Consider the following 15,502-nt stretch of genomic DNA (forward strand, 5'->3'; position numbering starts at 1 on the left):
GACGATCAACTTAAATGGGACTTCAGGATGGATGTTCTCTCTTTTCCTATATGTCAGCTTCAGCATCTGTTGAACAGAAGGACTGGAGTGTAAAATGCAGATAAAAACATGCACTGACCCATGGAGAGACAGAGGAAGAACAGGGGCTTCCGACAAAATATAGACTCGTTCGGCGAGGGTATCGGTCCCCAGCTTTTTGATTGACACTGTCCTGAGGGAGCAATGCAGAACATTCCAAAATTCAGGAAGGCCTTGACCTCATGTCCAAAAAGGACTTTACCTCATAGCTGGAAGGCTGTGCGGGTAGTCATCGGTCCCCAGTTATTAGATTGACACGGTCCTGAGGGTGCAGTGCAGAACATTCCACAAATCAAGAAGACCTTGACCTCGAGTCCAAAAAGGACTTCACCTCATAGCTGGAAGGCTGCCTGAAACAGTAGCAAGCACAATGGAAATGCTAGAGAAACTGCACACATGAAACTGAGTTCATTTTGTCAAAACTTGTAGAATCTTCTTTAAAAGTAGGCCTAATGTTAATGGTTTCCCACTCTCTAACCAACATTTTGCATAATAGAACTGTGGAGAATTTCTGAATGATATGCTGTTTGAAAACTTAAAAAAAAATCAAAATAAACAATTAGAGCCACTGGTTCAGAACACTAGACTGTGGAAAGCAAACAATCTTGAGGTTATGTTTGCACATCACCTGTTACCACATATGGTAAAGAGCTCAGAACATGCATCTCCACATGTGTGGAACATCTGAATTTCTTCAAGTGAAATTTGTGGGAACTTTTTGAAAGATGCTGCCTTCAAGTGTACCTGGGGAACTCCAAGTTGGGCATTCATTACAAAGACATGTCACGCATTGAAGTCGGAAGTAGCCTAAAAAAAAATTATAATAATAATTATTTGAAAAATAAATCCAAATACCAACATCTGAATTCAAAATGCTGAAAAATATTCATTCCTATATCACTAATTTATACATGGTTTAAAAACTACATGTTTGTGTTACACAAAGCAAACCATGATGACTGAGGTTCTGCATATCAAATTAAAACAACTTGCTAAATTATACATTATAATTTACTACAGACATGCTTCCTACTGTTTTACAAGTGTTTTCGTAATGTTTAAAAATTGTCATGCCCTATTCCAACTCGACAAGTCATGTCTTTCCCACTTGTAAATATGACTTTGTTCAGTCATTCATTTGCTTGTAACTTGTAATTACAATATTTCCAGCTCTACATGAAGGGCAAGAGAACTGACCAAAATAACAGACATAGTAATATTTAGATGCTGAACCATGTTTAGCACAAGCAGACTAAATCATTTTGCAAACGTTCTTCCATTTCACTTTCTCTGAGCTCATATAAAAACTGAAGTACCCACAAATACTAGACTGCCAGCTTCTTTTCTGCAGTGTGTTCAGATGCTGACTTTGCAAGGCTTAATAGTGACGTCAGAATGAACAGCCCACACAAGTAGCTTATGAAAATCAAACAGGACACTGTAAAAGTGAAACTCATTTGAGCTCTTTGTGATGTTGCTTAAATGAACCAGTGGAGATACTAATATAAAAAGAATATGCACTTTTAATCTCTTTTCTATAAGAGATTCACTTTTTAGGGAAGTTGTGGCCTAATGGTTAGAGAGTCGGACTCGTAACTCAAAGGTTGTGGGTTCGAGTCTCGTACCGGCAGGGATTGTAGGTGGGGGGAGTGAATGTACAGCGCTCTCTCCCACCTTCAATACCACGACTGAGGTGCCCTTGAGCAAGGCACCGAATGCTCCCCGGGCGCCGCAGCATAAATGACTGCCCACTGCTCCGGGTGTGTGTTCACAGTTTGTGTGTGTTCACTGCTGTGTGTGTGCACTTTGGATGGGTAAATGCAGAGCACTAATTCCGAGTATGGGTCACCATACTTGGCCACATGTCACGTCACTTTCACTTTTTTTTTCACTTTCATAAAGTAAATCTGAGAGAATTCACACAAAAATACTTTTTGCACAGGTTAAAAACATTAAACAGCAATTTTAGCTTACAAAATGTCAACCTCAAACTCATTTGGTTTCACATATCATGCAAGGTTCAGTTTTGTTTCTCATTTTCACACCCCATTGGTGAGTCAATCTGGAATGTCTGAATATGAATTCAGTGGAAGTGAAGCCCTTCACACCACTAGGATTCATTTTTTATTTGTTAAAGAACAAAGCGCAGACCGAATCTGCTTTGTTTTTGGAAAGGATTGATCTCATTTAAAAGCAACTAGTGGGATTTCAAGTGGCCTGCGAACAGCAGGAAATTTACTAAATATTTTTGAAGCCTACGCTTCAGAAATCTTCAGAAGATCAGAGTTGCAGATATTAGATTCAGCTTCAGACGAGCAGCACATGCATGACACAGTATGGCATTCTGCTTTATATTGATAAGTTTAAAATAAATAGAACTATGCTGTGAATTTTCTATCTAGATCAACAGCATTAATACCCAGATATTTCCAAAGCATGTCCTAAATAGAATTATTTGCACAATGTTTTTTATATGTGGAGTTCTTAAAAGAGTATTTTTCATGTAAAGATGATGGTATATTTAGTAATATGCACTCCCATAGAAACTAATGCAAAGATTCTAGGATTTTTGCTCACTGGTCACTAAAGTTGACAGGTATATTTCTGAGTAAACATCCAGGAATGGCTCATGAATTAAACATCACCACATGGCATCATTTCTAGCAAGTTGTCAAAAGCTCTTCCTAAGATTGTCTGCTTGTACAGCAGTGGTTTTTGAAGTATTGTCACACAAAAAAATATTTCCAAATGGAAAAATATGGGTAGAGCCTTCAGCAACTTTAGTTGCCTGCAGGCTTACATGGGTTAAAATTAGTTATGTTCCCTTTCTATTCCTATTCATTTATTTAAGTTAACCTCACATCATAGCAATTGGTTTACAGAAGCATTACCTGGTGTCTAGACCTCACGAGATCTGTTTTCCACTTTAATTTACATAATGGATCTTCTTTGTGAAGTTGTACAATTTGACATATGTTAGTATTTTTCTCAGAACACATCTCCTTGTATCTTTTAACGAAGGCCGATTGCTTGGGAAATTCTACAGGAATTTACTAGAACCATTTTTTATGAATGCCTTGGGGTTGAACTCTAACCAGTGTCATGCAGAGAAGCACATAACAAGCTGTTTGTTGGTTGTTATTTTGTTGTCGTCTGCTTTTTTCTTCTTTTCAGTTGCATTGTTTTATTGGGGGGATTTATCCTGTGGTAATGACAGAATGGCAAATGAGCATAAGAAATGGCAAAGTAATCTTCATTTAGTATGTTATGGAAGTGCTGGCTTAAAAACAAAAAAAAATGTTAGCAGACACAAAATGAGGAAACTTACCTCTGATATCAAGCAGTGAGGGAGGAATTTTAAAACAGAAGGTTCACTATGTCCCCTGTTTATTCTTATACTTTGTAGGCCTATAATATGCTCAACAAATTTGCTGTCTAAATGTGCCCAGGTTTCCTATTTGTACAGCCAGTCAGCATTACAATCAGACAATTGTCTCGAAGAGAGCTTGTTTCTCTTGTCTTGAACTACTACTAACACAATGCAGGTGCAGGATGCAGGTCACCTCACAATATCTCAAAGGTCTCCGAGGTGCGATTGTTCATGTGTCCTGATGCATTTTCAAGTCTGAAAATGTCATTTGTGAAGACCAGCCTGTAAAATTGAGCCAACTGATGCTAAATGTTTTTGCTGAATTAAAATGCCAAGCTTTAAAATATATTTTATTGAATAGAAATTGTGAGTAAAAAATAAATAAATAGAATATTGTTGTGGGCAATAGGAGGTCTTGGAGTCAAGGTTAAGAACTGCTTTAAATGCATATAACCTATATGACAGGTATTTAAGGCTTTAAGTATACAGATCATACAGATTTTGTCAAAGTGTACTTCTACATTTAAAGCTCGTTTGTTAGTTTAATCCTTTGAGGAGTCTGTTGTTGTTGTTGAATTAGTAGCGACATTCTGACACTATCTGGCTAAGTATTGCAATTACACACAAACTATTACTGCTGTTCATACTTTGTGATTTTACTGATTATTTTGTCTTATGAAACTTTTTTTTTTGTATGTTACACTACTATTTTCATGGCTGATAGATGCTCAGAGCTACAATTCTCTGTTGACTTTTCAAAAATGAATCGAAGTCTATAAATATGATTCGCCATGACATTCAGACAATTTTTCGATAACATTGTCGGCTATATCCTATAACAACAAAGTGTCATAACTTTTGCAAATTGTTTACTACTGTGTTTTGCTTAGAGTTTTGAGTGAGGAGAAAACCCAAATCTCGAATGAACATTTAATATGACCAGGAGATGGCGGTAACGATATATTAAACACAATTCTTACCCTTCAAACCACCATCGAGGTTAGTGCTGGATCAACATGGCGGCATGGAAGCTCCTCAGCACGGGCATGGGGTTTCTGCATTCGTCCTTGCCGATTTGTAGACAGGTAAATTCAGTTTAGAAAAAATCTGATTTGTAAATTCAAAGTCTGTTAGGACTTTGAATGCATTGTATTTGTGTTTGAATGGTGTTGTATTTCGATTGCGATCACGTTAGACTGTAATAAGATACACCAAGACATACTAGTGACATTTATAGTTTACTAACTTATTTTTATTTTTTGTCATTTTTGGGGGGTTTTTGACTAGGTGTATTTCAGATATAAACGTATTCAAATGTAAAATCTCCTCTGATGTTCTTCAGGCCTACAGAAGTTCACTTGGAGTGGTGGAGCAGGTCAGGAGCTACTATGTTGACTGGAGGATGGTACGGGATGTGAAAAGGAGACAAATGGCATTTGAATTTGCAGATACAAGACTGCGCATCAATGCCATTAGGAAGAATACCATTTTGCCAAAAGAGCTACAGGTAACTGTTAACATTCAGTCTTGCAGTTTCTATTTGATGGAAGTTTATACCCTCTTTAGATTGTTTTCCATGTGCATGATTGGATTTTTTGGTGAGGATTTTAAATCCATTTACACAGTCATTAACCTTTATTTTGATTTGCAATGAATTAATAAATTAAATGTCACAATATTGATAATAATACAGGCCATGTCTCATGTTTATTTCCTCAGGAGATAGCTGATAAAGAAATAGCTGCACTACCCCGAGACAGTTGTCCTGTGCGCATTCGCAACAGGTGTGTGATGACATCACGTCCTCGTGGAGTGAAGCGCAGGTGGCGTCTCAGTCGCATTGTTTTTCGGCATTTAGCGGACCACAACCAGATGTCTGGAATACAGAGATCAATGTGGTGATCAGCCATGGGATTGTGCTAAAACAGGGGTGTCCAAACTCGGTCCTGGAGGGCCGATGTCCTGTAGAGTTTTGCTCCAACTTGCCTCAACACACCTGCCTGGAAGTTTCTAGTATGCCTTGTAAGATCTTGATTAGCTGGTTCAGGTGTGTTTGATTAGGGTTGGAGCTAAACTCTGTAGGACAGCGGCCCTCCAGGACCAAGTTTGGGCACCCCTGTTCTAAAACCTTGTCTTGAAAGAGAAGATATTCTTGCATAAAATACAAAGACGTAGAGCTGTAAAACCAACAAGCACCTGCTCAAATGTTGTATTTTTTTTTCTACTAAATTGGTTCAGATTTCACATTGTCACTTTGTTTTTGTTTTTTTCATTTTCAAATGATGGCAAATTATGTAAGTTATTTTATTGTAGATACAATAAAAAGGTGTAATGTGCTACTTTTGTGTTTTGCGATTTTATTTTCATTTTTATTTTTTAGGTTACTGGTATATAACCTTTTTACTTATTGATTATCTCTTTATTTGGTGTCACACACTAGAATATTATATATTTTTGACTAATTTGACAAAAAATACAAAAGACATTTTATCAACAACGCAAAGAGCTTTAAATAATTTATTGTTAATTAAATTTTCATTCTTATTTGTATGTAGACAAATTTTCTTGTTAACTAGTAAATGTTTTGAGTATATTGGAATGTTTTCTGGTTGCTGTAATCTTGAAAGTTATGAGTACATTTACATTTTTAAATTTAGTGTATATTTTTGTACTTTATTATGTTAAGAATCATTTTATCCCATATGTAATGTAATAAATTTGAAACATTGTAATACTTTTTTTTTTTTCATTATGAATATGAACGTTCGGTTTTTGTAAGAATTATTTAGTAGTGTAATTGCGGTCATTTATCAAAGGCAACTAAAATGAGGTCTTTTATTTTGACATCACAGAACGCGGAAGCAAGAATCCTTCTAGAAACAACGCTGAATGCATATGTCAGCGGACAAGCAGCGCCCGATTGAAAGCAAAGTTAATTTCCATTACTTCAATTAAATACTGCAGAAGGTAGTTTCCTAAGGTTTCTTCAAAGGCAGCGATGGACATCAATGAGCTGGTATAATTGTGTGTGTGTGTGTTTCATTTTAGTTCCATCTAACGTTAGTGATAGCAGTCTTGCCAGCCGCCAGGTTTCGTTTTCATTGTACTGTAAAGCCCCATGCACTGATATACAGAAGCGTATGAATGTGAATGAAACTCCTGTTTTACTAGGATGTTTTATAGGATAATATACACATTGGGTGAATTAAGTATGGCTCTGAGATGACAGCTGCCTGCTGATCTCACTTGTGCTGAACATGTAAACATGCTTCTTCACTTGTTCTCAGATTTGACTTTGTGTCTTTAGATCGCCGGTCTTGAGAGTGATCTTAAAGAGATCACGAGCCTGCTGGAGAAATGTGAACGCCAGCGCGTGCGGGACGTGTTAACGCAAGAGCAGAAGAAGATCGAGAAAGAGCTGGCGCAGAAACGACAGCAGAAACTGCAGCAAGCCAAGAAAGAGTCTGGAGACAAAACTGACACAATACTCAAAGGATACACAGTCAAAATTAATAATTATGGTGCGTTCATACCTCATGATAATAGGCATAGGCTATTCCATAATGATATGCTTGGTCTAATACACCTGTCAATGTTTTCTTGTGTCTTAGGATGGGACCAGTCTGACAAATTCGTCAAAATCTACATTACACTAAAAGGAGTACATACTATTCCAGCTGAAAATGTTGAGGCCAACTTTACAGAGAGGTATTGTTTTCACATTGAATATTGCTGCATTTTTTATTATGGTAAAATGATGCAATATTGCTTATTGTTGTTTTTAATAATTAATATTCAAATAAATATATTCTTAAAATTAAATTCACATTTGAATATATATATATATATATATATATATATATATATATATATATATATATCTATATTTATTTTTATTTTTTTAGTTATTTTTTAACCTAATCAAAATAACCCAACTGCAGTTTGATTGAGATGAATTGGAATACACAATGAAAAAAAAAAACATCATTTTTGAGAATTGTTAACAATGGAGTTATCGATTTTTGCAAATGAACTCTTCATATATATACACACACACGGTGGCATGCAAAAGTTTGGGAACCCCTTGCAGAATCTATAATACAGTGGTATGCGAAAGTTTGGGAACCCCTTGCAGAATCTGTGAAAATGTGAATAATTTTAACAAAATAAGAGAGATCATACGAAATTCAGTTCAGACACAACTATTGTGTGCAATAACAACAACACAACTATTAAAAAAGGTTCAAACATTCACTGATGCTCCAGAAGGAAAAATTATGCATTAAGAGCCGGGGGTGAAAACGTTTCGAATTTGAAGATCAAGGTAAATTGTACTTCATTTGTCTTCTGGGAAACATGCAAGTATCTTCTGTTGCTTCCGAAGGGCAGTACTAAATGGAAAAAAAAATAATATTTATATAATTTGGACATCTTCATCCTGTTAAAAAGTTTTCACCCCCGGCTCTTAATGCATCATTTTCCTTCTGGAGCATCAGTGAATGTTTTAACCTTTTTTAATAGTTGTGTTTGAGTCCCTCAATTGTCCTCAGTGTGAAAAGATGGATCTCAAAAATTCCCAAACTTTTGAAGGGGGTTATTTGAATAATTTCAGCTTTTTTTTTGGTCTTGTGGACTATATGTAAACATCTTTATGTAAAATATCTTACTCAGGACAGTACTAAATAAAAAAATTACATGCATTTTATATGATCTCTCTTATTTTGTTAAAATTATTCACATTTTCTGCAAGGTATGTATGCATGTTCTGCTATTCTGTCTTCACAGAGGCTTCAGTGTTCTAGTCAAAGATCTGGATGGGAAGAACCATCAAATGACAGTCAACAACCTTTTATATCCCATTATTGTAGCAGAGAGTAGTAAAAAGGTATGTCACTTTCTTTATGTTATTGTATATTTTGTTGTCAGATTGATTTGAGGTTTGTCATTTTCTTTGTTTTTGTATATTGGCAAATTTATTTGTTTTATGGATAAAATTGTATAGATAAAGAGGCAATTGTAAAATGCATTCATTTGTTTACAGATAAAAACAGACATGGTGCTTGTTATGTGCAAGAAGTCGTCAACAAAAAAGTGGGACTGCTTGACACAAGTAGAAAAACAGTCTAAGGAGAAAGAGTGAGTAAAATGCACACACTTTCATTTTCTATTGGTTTTACTTTTTAAAATTAATATATTGAAGCAAATTTTAAATCAAATGGTGCAGATGCATAAAAAGAAAATATAAATTTAGAAATTATAAAATTATAAATGTAAATTAATATTATTCAAACTATTATAAAAAGCATATTACTATATATTATAAAAGTATATAATTATTAAATATATATATATATGTATATTTGACTGCATAATGCGCTATTATCTGGGTAACATCATAGTAATAAGTATCATACTAAATTTGGTTCTTCAAATTATGTTTATAAGTCATAAATGGTAATTGAATGGTAATCTGTCTGTTTCAGCAAACCCAACTTGGATGAGAACGCTGATCCAAGCGAGGGGCTGATGAGCGTGCTGAAGAAGATCTACACGGATGGAAATGACGAGATGAAGCGCACTATCAACAAGGCCTGGGTTGAGTCTCAGGAGAAGAAGGCCAAAGCAGATGACTTTGACTTCTAAGCCAGTTTATTGGTCTGCTTTCACAGTGAAACACCCAAATTCAGCTGCTGCATGCATGCCATTCCAATTTATTCAGATAATTTTATGTATTTTTGTACTTTTCTTTCCTGTTAAATGCAGCTGTTGCTGAAAGTTTTGTTTCGTAAAGTGTTTCCATTTCCACTGTAATTTTCACAGCATTCATAATTTTAAGTTGTTCCATATGGTAAACAAGGTTATGGTAAACAGATGTTCAGGAAATTTTCAGTCAATGTTATTGCACTTAAGACCATGTACCTTAAATGTGGAAAATGAAAATAAATTTAAAAAGTCATTTATTGGTTCTGGTGGTCATGAAATTAAATGTTGCTGTCATGTAATATTACTCTCATCATCATGGAGAGAAAACAGAGTTAGATTACAGAGTATCTAAACTAAATGAACTGGATATATATAGAAAACAGTGTTTGTTAATTAGAATTTTAATACAGTCTCAAAATATTTTTTTAGATAACATAATTGTACACATAAATGTGCTTTTATGTACAATAATTAGTCGCTGTAGTTTACCTATCAAGCCACAAGGAGGTGCATGCAAACGCGATGTGCATAAGTTTGTTTATGATATTTATTATTATTTATTACAATTATGGAAACATGGCTTACTGTAGTCAATAATATTGTTGCAATTAGTACTACATACCTTTAAAAAGATAAAGAAAAAGAAAAGAAAAAATGCTCATTGCTTCTGGTACTCAAAAAATATTCCTGTCATGCAATATTTCTATTACTACTACTACAATTGATCGATTCTCATTTATTTTATTTATTTATTAATAAATAACATAATATAATAATAATAACTGTAGTTTATTTATCAAACCACAAGGAGTTTTTTGTATATCGTGGTAAAATCATTGAAAATCATGGGTTCTATGTTTATTGTAATATTATTCTAGTGATTAGGACCATATAACTTAAGAGTGATAAATAAAAAAAAAACGTAAAAAAGCGCTTCTGAACTTATTTTTTAATTTATTTATTTATTTATAACACCCATGTTCATTAAATGAAATATTGCTGTGATGCATTATTATTCAGATGTATGAATGGACCTAAACTAAACTGTGAATCAGTGTTTGTCAATTATAGTTACATTGCATTATATTTTCTAATCAGTTAAACTCTGCGGACCCGGATACGGGTCCAAAATGACGTTAAAAATGTTTATGCTTCATTTACATTGCCTTCCTTATATGGTATCAGCCCATATATGGGTTCATTTGGTTAAATTTAGGCGAAAATACCAAAAAACGCCCTGAGTTTAAGTGGCTAGAGAACATTTTGTGCAAAAGGGGGGAAAAAGTCTCCGTTGTTTATTAATTCAGCCACAAGGGGGCGCATGAAACCACAAGTTTCTCTTTCAGTTCTGTACAGCTGTATGTTCCACAATTATGTAATTTTGCTTTATCCACATGATGTAAATACAGTCTGTGTATATGCAGTTGTATACGCAAAACTCGTGGCGGCCATCTGTATATTTTGTTTTTTACACAGTACGACATAAAATCTGCTTTGATAATGCTAAATACATGTTCACATTATACAAAAACCCTGAACAGAGGAAAAAAGAAACACTGTCAATTAAGCAGCCAGTGGAAGTCATCCGGAGGTCCATATAATCGCGTCAACTATGATTGGATGATGTTCTTAGGTCTTCATTCACTTTCTACAGCACTTTCATATGCGTCCCTCTGATCTTTGATTGAATCTCCAGCAGCCAATGGCGTTGTTTCTTTCCAGACGTCCCCGTCTGTCGCCCCGCCTCTGCCCATACGTCACGGACCGTTTATATACTGCAGGTCTCCGGTGGCGCGGCATGTTCGACTCGCACAGGATTAAAGTTGTAGAGCTTCGCCACACTTTGGGACTTCACATAAGGAGTTTATTTTCTAAGGCGAAGGATCTATGTTAATGAATGGACCCTGCTTGTTTTACCTCAGCGCAGCGTCTTTCTTGTAAAATGATGAATCCGGATTTGTTCAAACCGTCTCAAGCGGCTGCCAAGCCGAACCGGAGTAAATCCGAGCACGTTAAGACGGAGATCGCGCAGGTGGTGGTTGATGGAAAGACTGGACGATCGTACTGTAAAGGAAAGCTTTTGGGAAAGGTACCAATCTGTTTTTCAGTGTTTGAAATAAATCGGAGCTGGTCATTTTAATTATTTATTAAAATTTGTCACGGTTTATTTGATCGCATTTCCTGATGAGCTTAAACGTGCACGGTGCGCAGTATATCGGTCTCGTGCTTGGGTTTGGCTGGTTTTGGGAGGTGTGCTTCGGTGCACCAGAACCACTGGACCGCAGTGTCTGCGTTTCTAGAACCTGCCTGCCGGTTTTTCCAGCACTGCATCTTATGTCTTTCAAATATTGTCCATTATGTGATTTTCTGCAAAGATAGTGATGCTACTTGCAGTTTACAATTGGGAGGATTTTTAATACGTTTCCAGATTTGATTCGATGTCAGGAAAAGATGAATGGATGAATGAATCCGTGCATCAATGAAAATGATGCTACATTGCTCGTGAGCAGTGGAACCAATGACCACTGTCCCGGTTTTGTTCACTTGTTTACCAAACAAGGCTCTTTTTTAATTAGACTAACGTTATTGATCATTAGAAGTCTCGTTAATCCCAGTTTTTAAAGTGCCGCATCATTGTGCGATGCTGTAAGAAGGGGTTGGTCAATTGGGAAAAGAATACGTCATTCCTTTGTACATGTGTTGGACCAACTAAGGATTGGTGCAAAAATGCCCAAAATAATGTTTTGGGGGTTTTTTTGTTTTTTTTTACGAGATTGGGAATATCGATGTATGTTTAAAAAAAAAAAACGCACAGAATTTGTTAAACGAATCAACTAATAAACGTAGAATTTGCCTTTTTTTTTTTTTTTTTTTTTTTTTTTTTAAGAGGAAATATTAATGTTTTGTGCAGCTTTATGATGCATCAGATGTGACCGATATGGGGTCAACCGATAAATGGTAATATCAAAAAGAACTACCAACAGCTGCAAGACTTGAAGTTAATGGTAGATCGTTTAAAACGTTTTCTAATTCAAAAAAAACAAAAAAAACTGTGGTGCCTGATTTGATTTTAGAGATAATAGCCTTTTTTTTTTTCAGTTAAAGCATTTGCAAAATGGATGACACTGTTTTTATATGGCACAAAGGGTAAAAATGCCCATAAATCAATTCCAGATTGCAAATCCTGGTCTGGACATATTGACTGTCTCTGGACTCCATACTGCATTCTTGATATTAGTGATGCTGAAAACGTATGAATCAAAAGTTAAACACACTGGTAATCTCCAAATATGTTGTCTTTGTAAGCAACTAGCCAGTTTTTCAGACACCGTCATTGAGTTTTGAGACCGTTGTACAGGCACCTGCAGCCAAATCTTAAGTTAATCATAACCTTGAATTGAAACGGCAGCATTTTTTTCCTGTTGAAACATTCTGTGACTAAATATATAATGGCTTTTGTTTTAGGGTGGTTTTGCACGATGTTATGAGATGACGGATCTTGCCAACAACAAGATGTATGCTGTGAAAGTTATTCCTCAAAGCAGAGTCTCAAAGCCACACCAGAGAGAGAAGGTAAACAAACAATAGCCAAATACACATGTGAATCATCATATTTCTAGCTGCCTCTCTAATGTTTATTCATTGATTTTGTCTCGTAGATCATTAATGAAATCGAGCTTCACAAAAGCCTCCAACACAAGCATGTGGTGAAGTTTTCCCATCACTTTGAGGACCAAGACAACATTTACATCTTCCTTGAACTCTGCAGCAGAAAGGTGAGTTGCTTTGCTAAAAACAGAGCTCTCATGGTTTGCTTTGGTGAATACAAGGCATTTACTCTAATCCTGTGCTTCGTGTTTACAGTCTCTGGCACACATTTGGAAAGCAAGACATACGCTGACAGATCCAGAAGTACGTTACTACCTCAAACAGATCATATCTTCGCTCAAATACCTCCACAACAAAGGCATCCTCCACAGAGACCTCAAACTAGGTATTGTTTTTGTTTGTTTAGCCTGCTGTTTGAATCATAGTATGACATCCATCAAGTTCAATTGGTTTGATAATGCTCTAATTTGTTGTTGCAGGTAATTTTTTTGTGAATGAAAACATGGACTTGAGATTGGGAGATTTTGGGCTGGCAGCAAAGCTGGAGACAGTCGAGCAGAGGAAGAAGTGAGTTTGCATGCCGTCTTCAGTAACTTAAATAGAAATAAACTTGATTTGGTGTGCTAATGTAAAAAATGCTCTTGCAGGACCATCTGCGGGACTCCAAACTACCTAGCACCAGAGGTCTTAAACAGACAAGGCCATGGGACAGAGTCAGATGTTTGGTCGCTGGGTTGTGTAATGTAAGTCTTATCAAGTCTACTCTACACTGTTTTATGGTTATTGTGTAGACCAGGGTTTCCCAAACTGTGGTTTGCAAGTTCATGAAAGGCTAATAATTAAATTATAAATCCTCATTTAAAAATAAAATGCTTTCTAAAAATAGTCAAGATTTTGTTTACCTGCATGTCATGTGACTATTAACCATCATCAGAAAACCACGAACATCAAGTTAATATTTCAAGTACATGTTTTAGAGCAAAGGGGTTCATCTGACAAACAAAAGATTGGGACTTCCTGGTGTAGACTAATATATTAATGTATTTATGTTATGGAAAGTCCATAGTAAATACTTGATTTATGCTGCATCAGATCTGACAGCCTTGATGACGAGCTCTTTTTCTTGTCTATTTAGGTACACACTCCTTTGTGGGAATCCACCTTTTGAAACCTTAGACTTGAAAGAGACCTACAAGTGTATTAAGGAAGTGAGATACAGCCTTCCTCCTTCCCTCACTCCCTCTGCACAGAAGCTGATCTCCACAATCCTTAAGAAAAACCCGTCTGACCGCCTTACACTGGATCAGATACTGGCCCACGAGTATTTCACAAAGGTTAGCATACTAATAGCCCTGAATAGTCGTTCGCCTTTTCCTTTTAACGTAATTATAAAGATATTTTTTAAGTGTGTACTTTCTTCTTAGACAGTTTCTTACTGTAATTTTGTAGTCCTCTAATCTTTTTATTTTTTCTTAAATCCACCTACTTTTTCCCTCCCTCAGGGCTTCACCCCAGAAAAACTCCCTCCCAGCAGCTGTGTGATGGTGCCTGAGCTTAATCCACCCAGCCCTGCCAAGAAGTTCTTCACCAAGATGGCTAAAAGCCTCTTTGGCAAGAAGAAATCGAAAGGTATGTACCTACTTTAATTACCAAAATTATTTTAGTTGACAATAACACCATTGGTTTGGACCAACTTCTGACATTGGTTTCTTTGTTATTGACATAAAATGTCGTTGCAGCTGTTGAAAAGACACCTTGTGAGGAGAAAGATGACATTTCTAAACTGGTTTCTGGCATGGTGAAGCACTCCATCGGTCGGCAAATGAGCTACAAGACAATGGGAGTGAATGAGGTAATAATTCATCTTACATTTATGTGCATTGGCATGTATTAATAGCTTCGCCGTAAACTTTTGCTCCCCGGCTGACTCATGGCTGTCGCAGAAAGCTGCGTCAGTATGCATGCTGTTTTTCAGCATAGCTAAAGTGGGCTCTGTGGGGACGTGTTTTGAAAGCTGCTGTAAATGAATAATAGAGTGCAATCGTCCAGCTATTGTGCTGAACGTCTCAGAATAACTCTGTACTGACCAAACCCAAAATTGCAAAACCAAATCCACACAAGTCGCAGAGTTAATCACATGACAAATAGATCTTTTAAGCTTGAGACACGAGATTGGAAAATAATTGTCCACTGTGCATGATAATTGCTTAACTGAGTACAAGGAAGTACTTATGATTGTTAAAACAATATGACTTCCTCTTGATACTCAGGCCACTTCTCCTACGGTTCAACTGGCAAGCTCTGGCCCCCTGGACACCCCGGCAGAGGAGGAGTCCAGGAAGTCTGCGTCTCGTTCCTTCAAAGGCACCGTCGCCAGCAGCACTGATGGTAAGGGACCGTAGAAGCTAATTTGCTCAGACATACAGCAGCAAATAGTTTTGCATGCATGTGGCCTATTTTAGGCTCAACCCCCAGGCTTTCAGAGGCCGCTATTAGGAACAAGTTTGTCCAAAAGCATCCTGGCCTAATTCGTTTTTATTTTTTTGCTTAGTTTAGCAGCAAGGTGACTTGCCATTTCTACCCTTCATAGATTTGTCTACCTTTTTACATTTACACTATGAATCAAAAGTTTAGGGTCATGGTTTTCTACAAAAATATTAAGCAGAACAACTGTTGTCTATAATATAATATAACCAAGATACAATAATATTAAATGTGTGTGTGTGTGTGTGTGTGTATATG

At 36.3% G+C, this 15,502-nt stretch overlaps 3 protein-coding genes across 4 annotated transcripts in view; all 3 read left to right on the forward strand.

Moving 5' to 3' along the window:
• Nucleotides 1-4,405: 4,405 nt before the first annotated feature.
• LOC107658361 (28S ribosomal protein S14, mitochondrial-like) lies at nt 4,406-5,780 on the forward strand. 2 transcript variants are annotated; one of them, XM_016446867.1, is made up of 4 exons: nt 4,406-4,533; nt 4,791-4,955; nt 5,168-5,366; nt 5,569-5,780. In XM_016446867.1, exons 1-3 carry the CDS (start codon nt 4,465-4,467, stop codon nt 5,348-5,350), a joined length of 417 nt encoding a protein of 138 aa, XP_016302353.1. In that variant the 5' UTR covers nt 4,406-4,464; the 3' UTR covers nt 5,351-5,366; nt 5,569-5,780. The 2 variants fall into 2 exon arrangements, with proteins under 2 accessions (XP_016302353.1, XP_016302354.1); XM_016446868.1 differs by having other exon boundaries at nt 5,168-5,363; nt 5,566-5,780.
• A 517-nt stretch (nt 5,781-6,297) lies between these two features.
• Nucleotides 6,298-9,404, forward strand: LOC107658360 (calcyclin-binding protein-like). Its single transcript, XM_016446866.1, has 6 exons — nt 6,298-6,464; nt 6,756-6,969; nt 7,060-7,156; nt 8,234-8,333; nt 8,490-8,584; nt 8,932-9,404. Exons 1-6 carry the CDS (start codon nt 6,447-6,449, stop codon nt 9,089-9,091), a joined length of 684 nt encoding a protein of 227 aa, XP_016302352.1. The 5' UTR covers nt 6,298-6,446; the 3' UTR covers nt 9,092-9,404.
• Nucleotides 9,405-10,963: 1,559 nt separating this feature from the next.
• plk3 (polo-like kinase 3 (Drosophila)) overlaps nt 10,964-15,502 on the forward strand; it is a 7,766-nt gene continuing 3,227 nt past the window's right edge. Inside the window, exons 1-10 of the mRNA XM_016446865.1 lie at nt 10,964-11,240; nt 12,617-12,724; nt 12,811-12,927; nt 13,016-13,145; nt 13,240-13,327; nt 13,408-13,503; nt 13,896-14,094; nt 14,263-14,389; nt 14,500-14,612; nt 15,031-15,148. Of these exons, the coding sequence (XP_016302351.1) occupies nt 11,049-11,240; nt 12,617-12,724; nt 12,811-12,927; nt 13,016-13,145; nt 13,240-13,327; nt 13,408-13,503; nt 13,896-14,094; nt 14,263-14,389; nt 14,500-14,612; nt 15,031-15,148 (1,288 nt within the window). The 5' untranslated portion in view covers nt 10,964-11,048. The remainder of the gene's footprint in view (nt 11,241-12,616; nt 12,725-12,810; nt 12,928-13,015; nt 13,146-13,239; nt 13,328-13,407; nt 13,504-13,895; nt 14,095-14,262; nt 14,390-14,499; nt 14,613-15,030; nt 15,149-15,502) is intronic.

This window comes from Sinocyclocheilus anshuiensis, unplaced genomic scaffold (assembly GCF_001515605.1).
Source record: "Sinocyclocheilus anshuiensis isolate Anshui unplaced genomic scaffold, SAMN03320099.WGS_v1.1 scaffold375, whole genome shotgun sequence".
Classification (NCBI taxonomy): Eukaryota; Metazoa; Chordata; class Actinopteri; order Cypriniformes; family Cyprinidae; genus Sinocyclocheilus; species Sinocyclocheilus anshuiensis.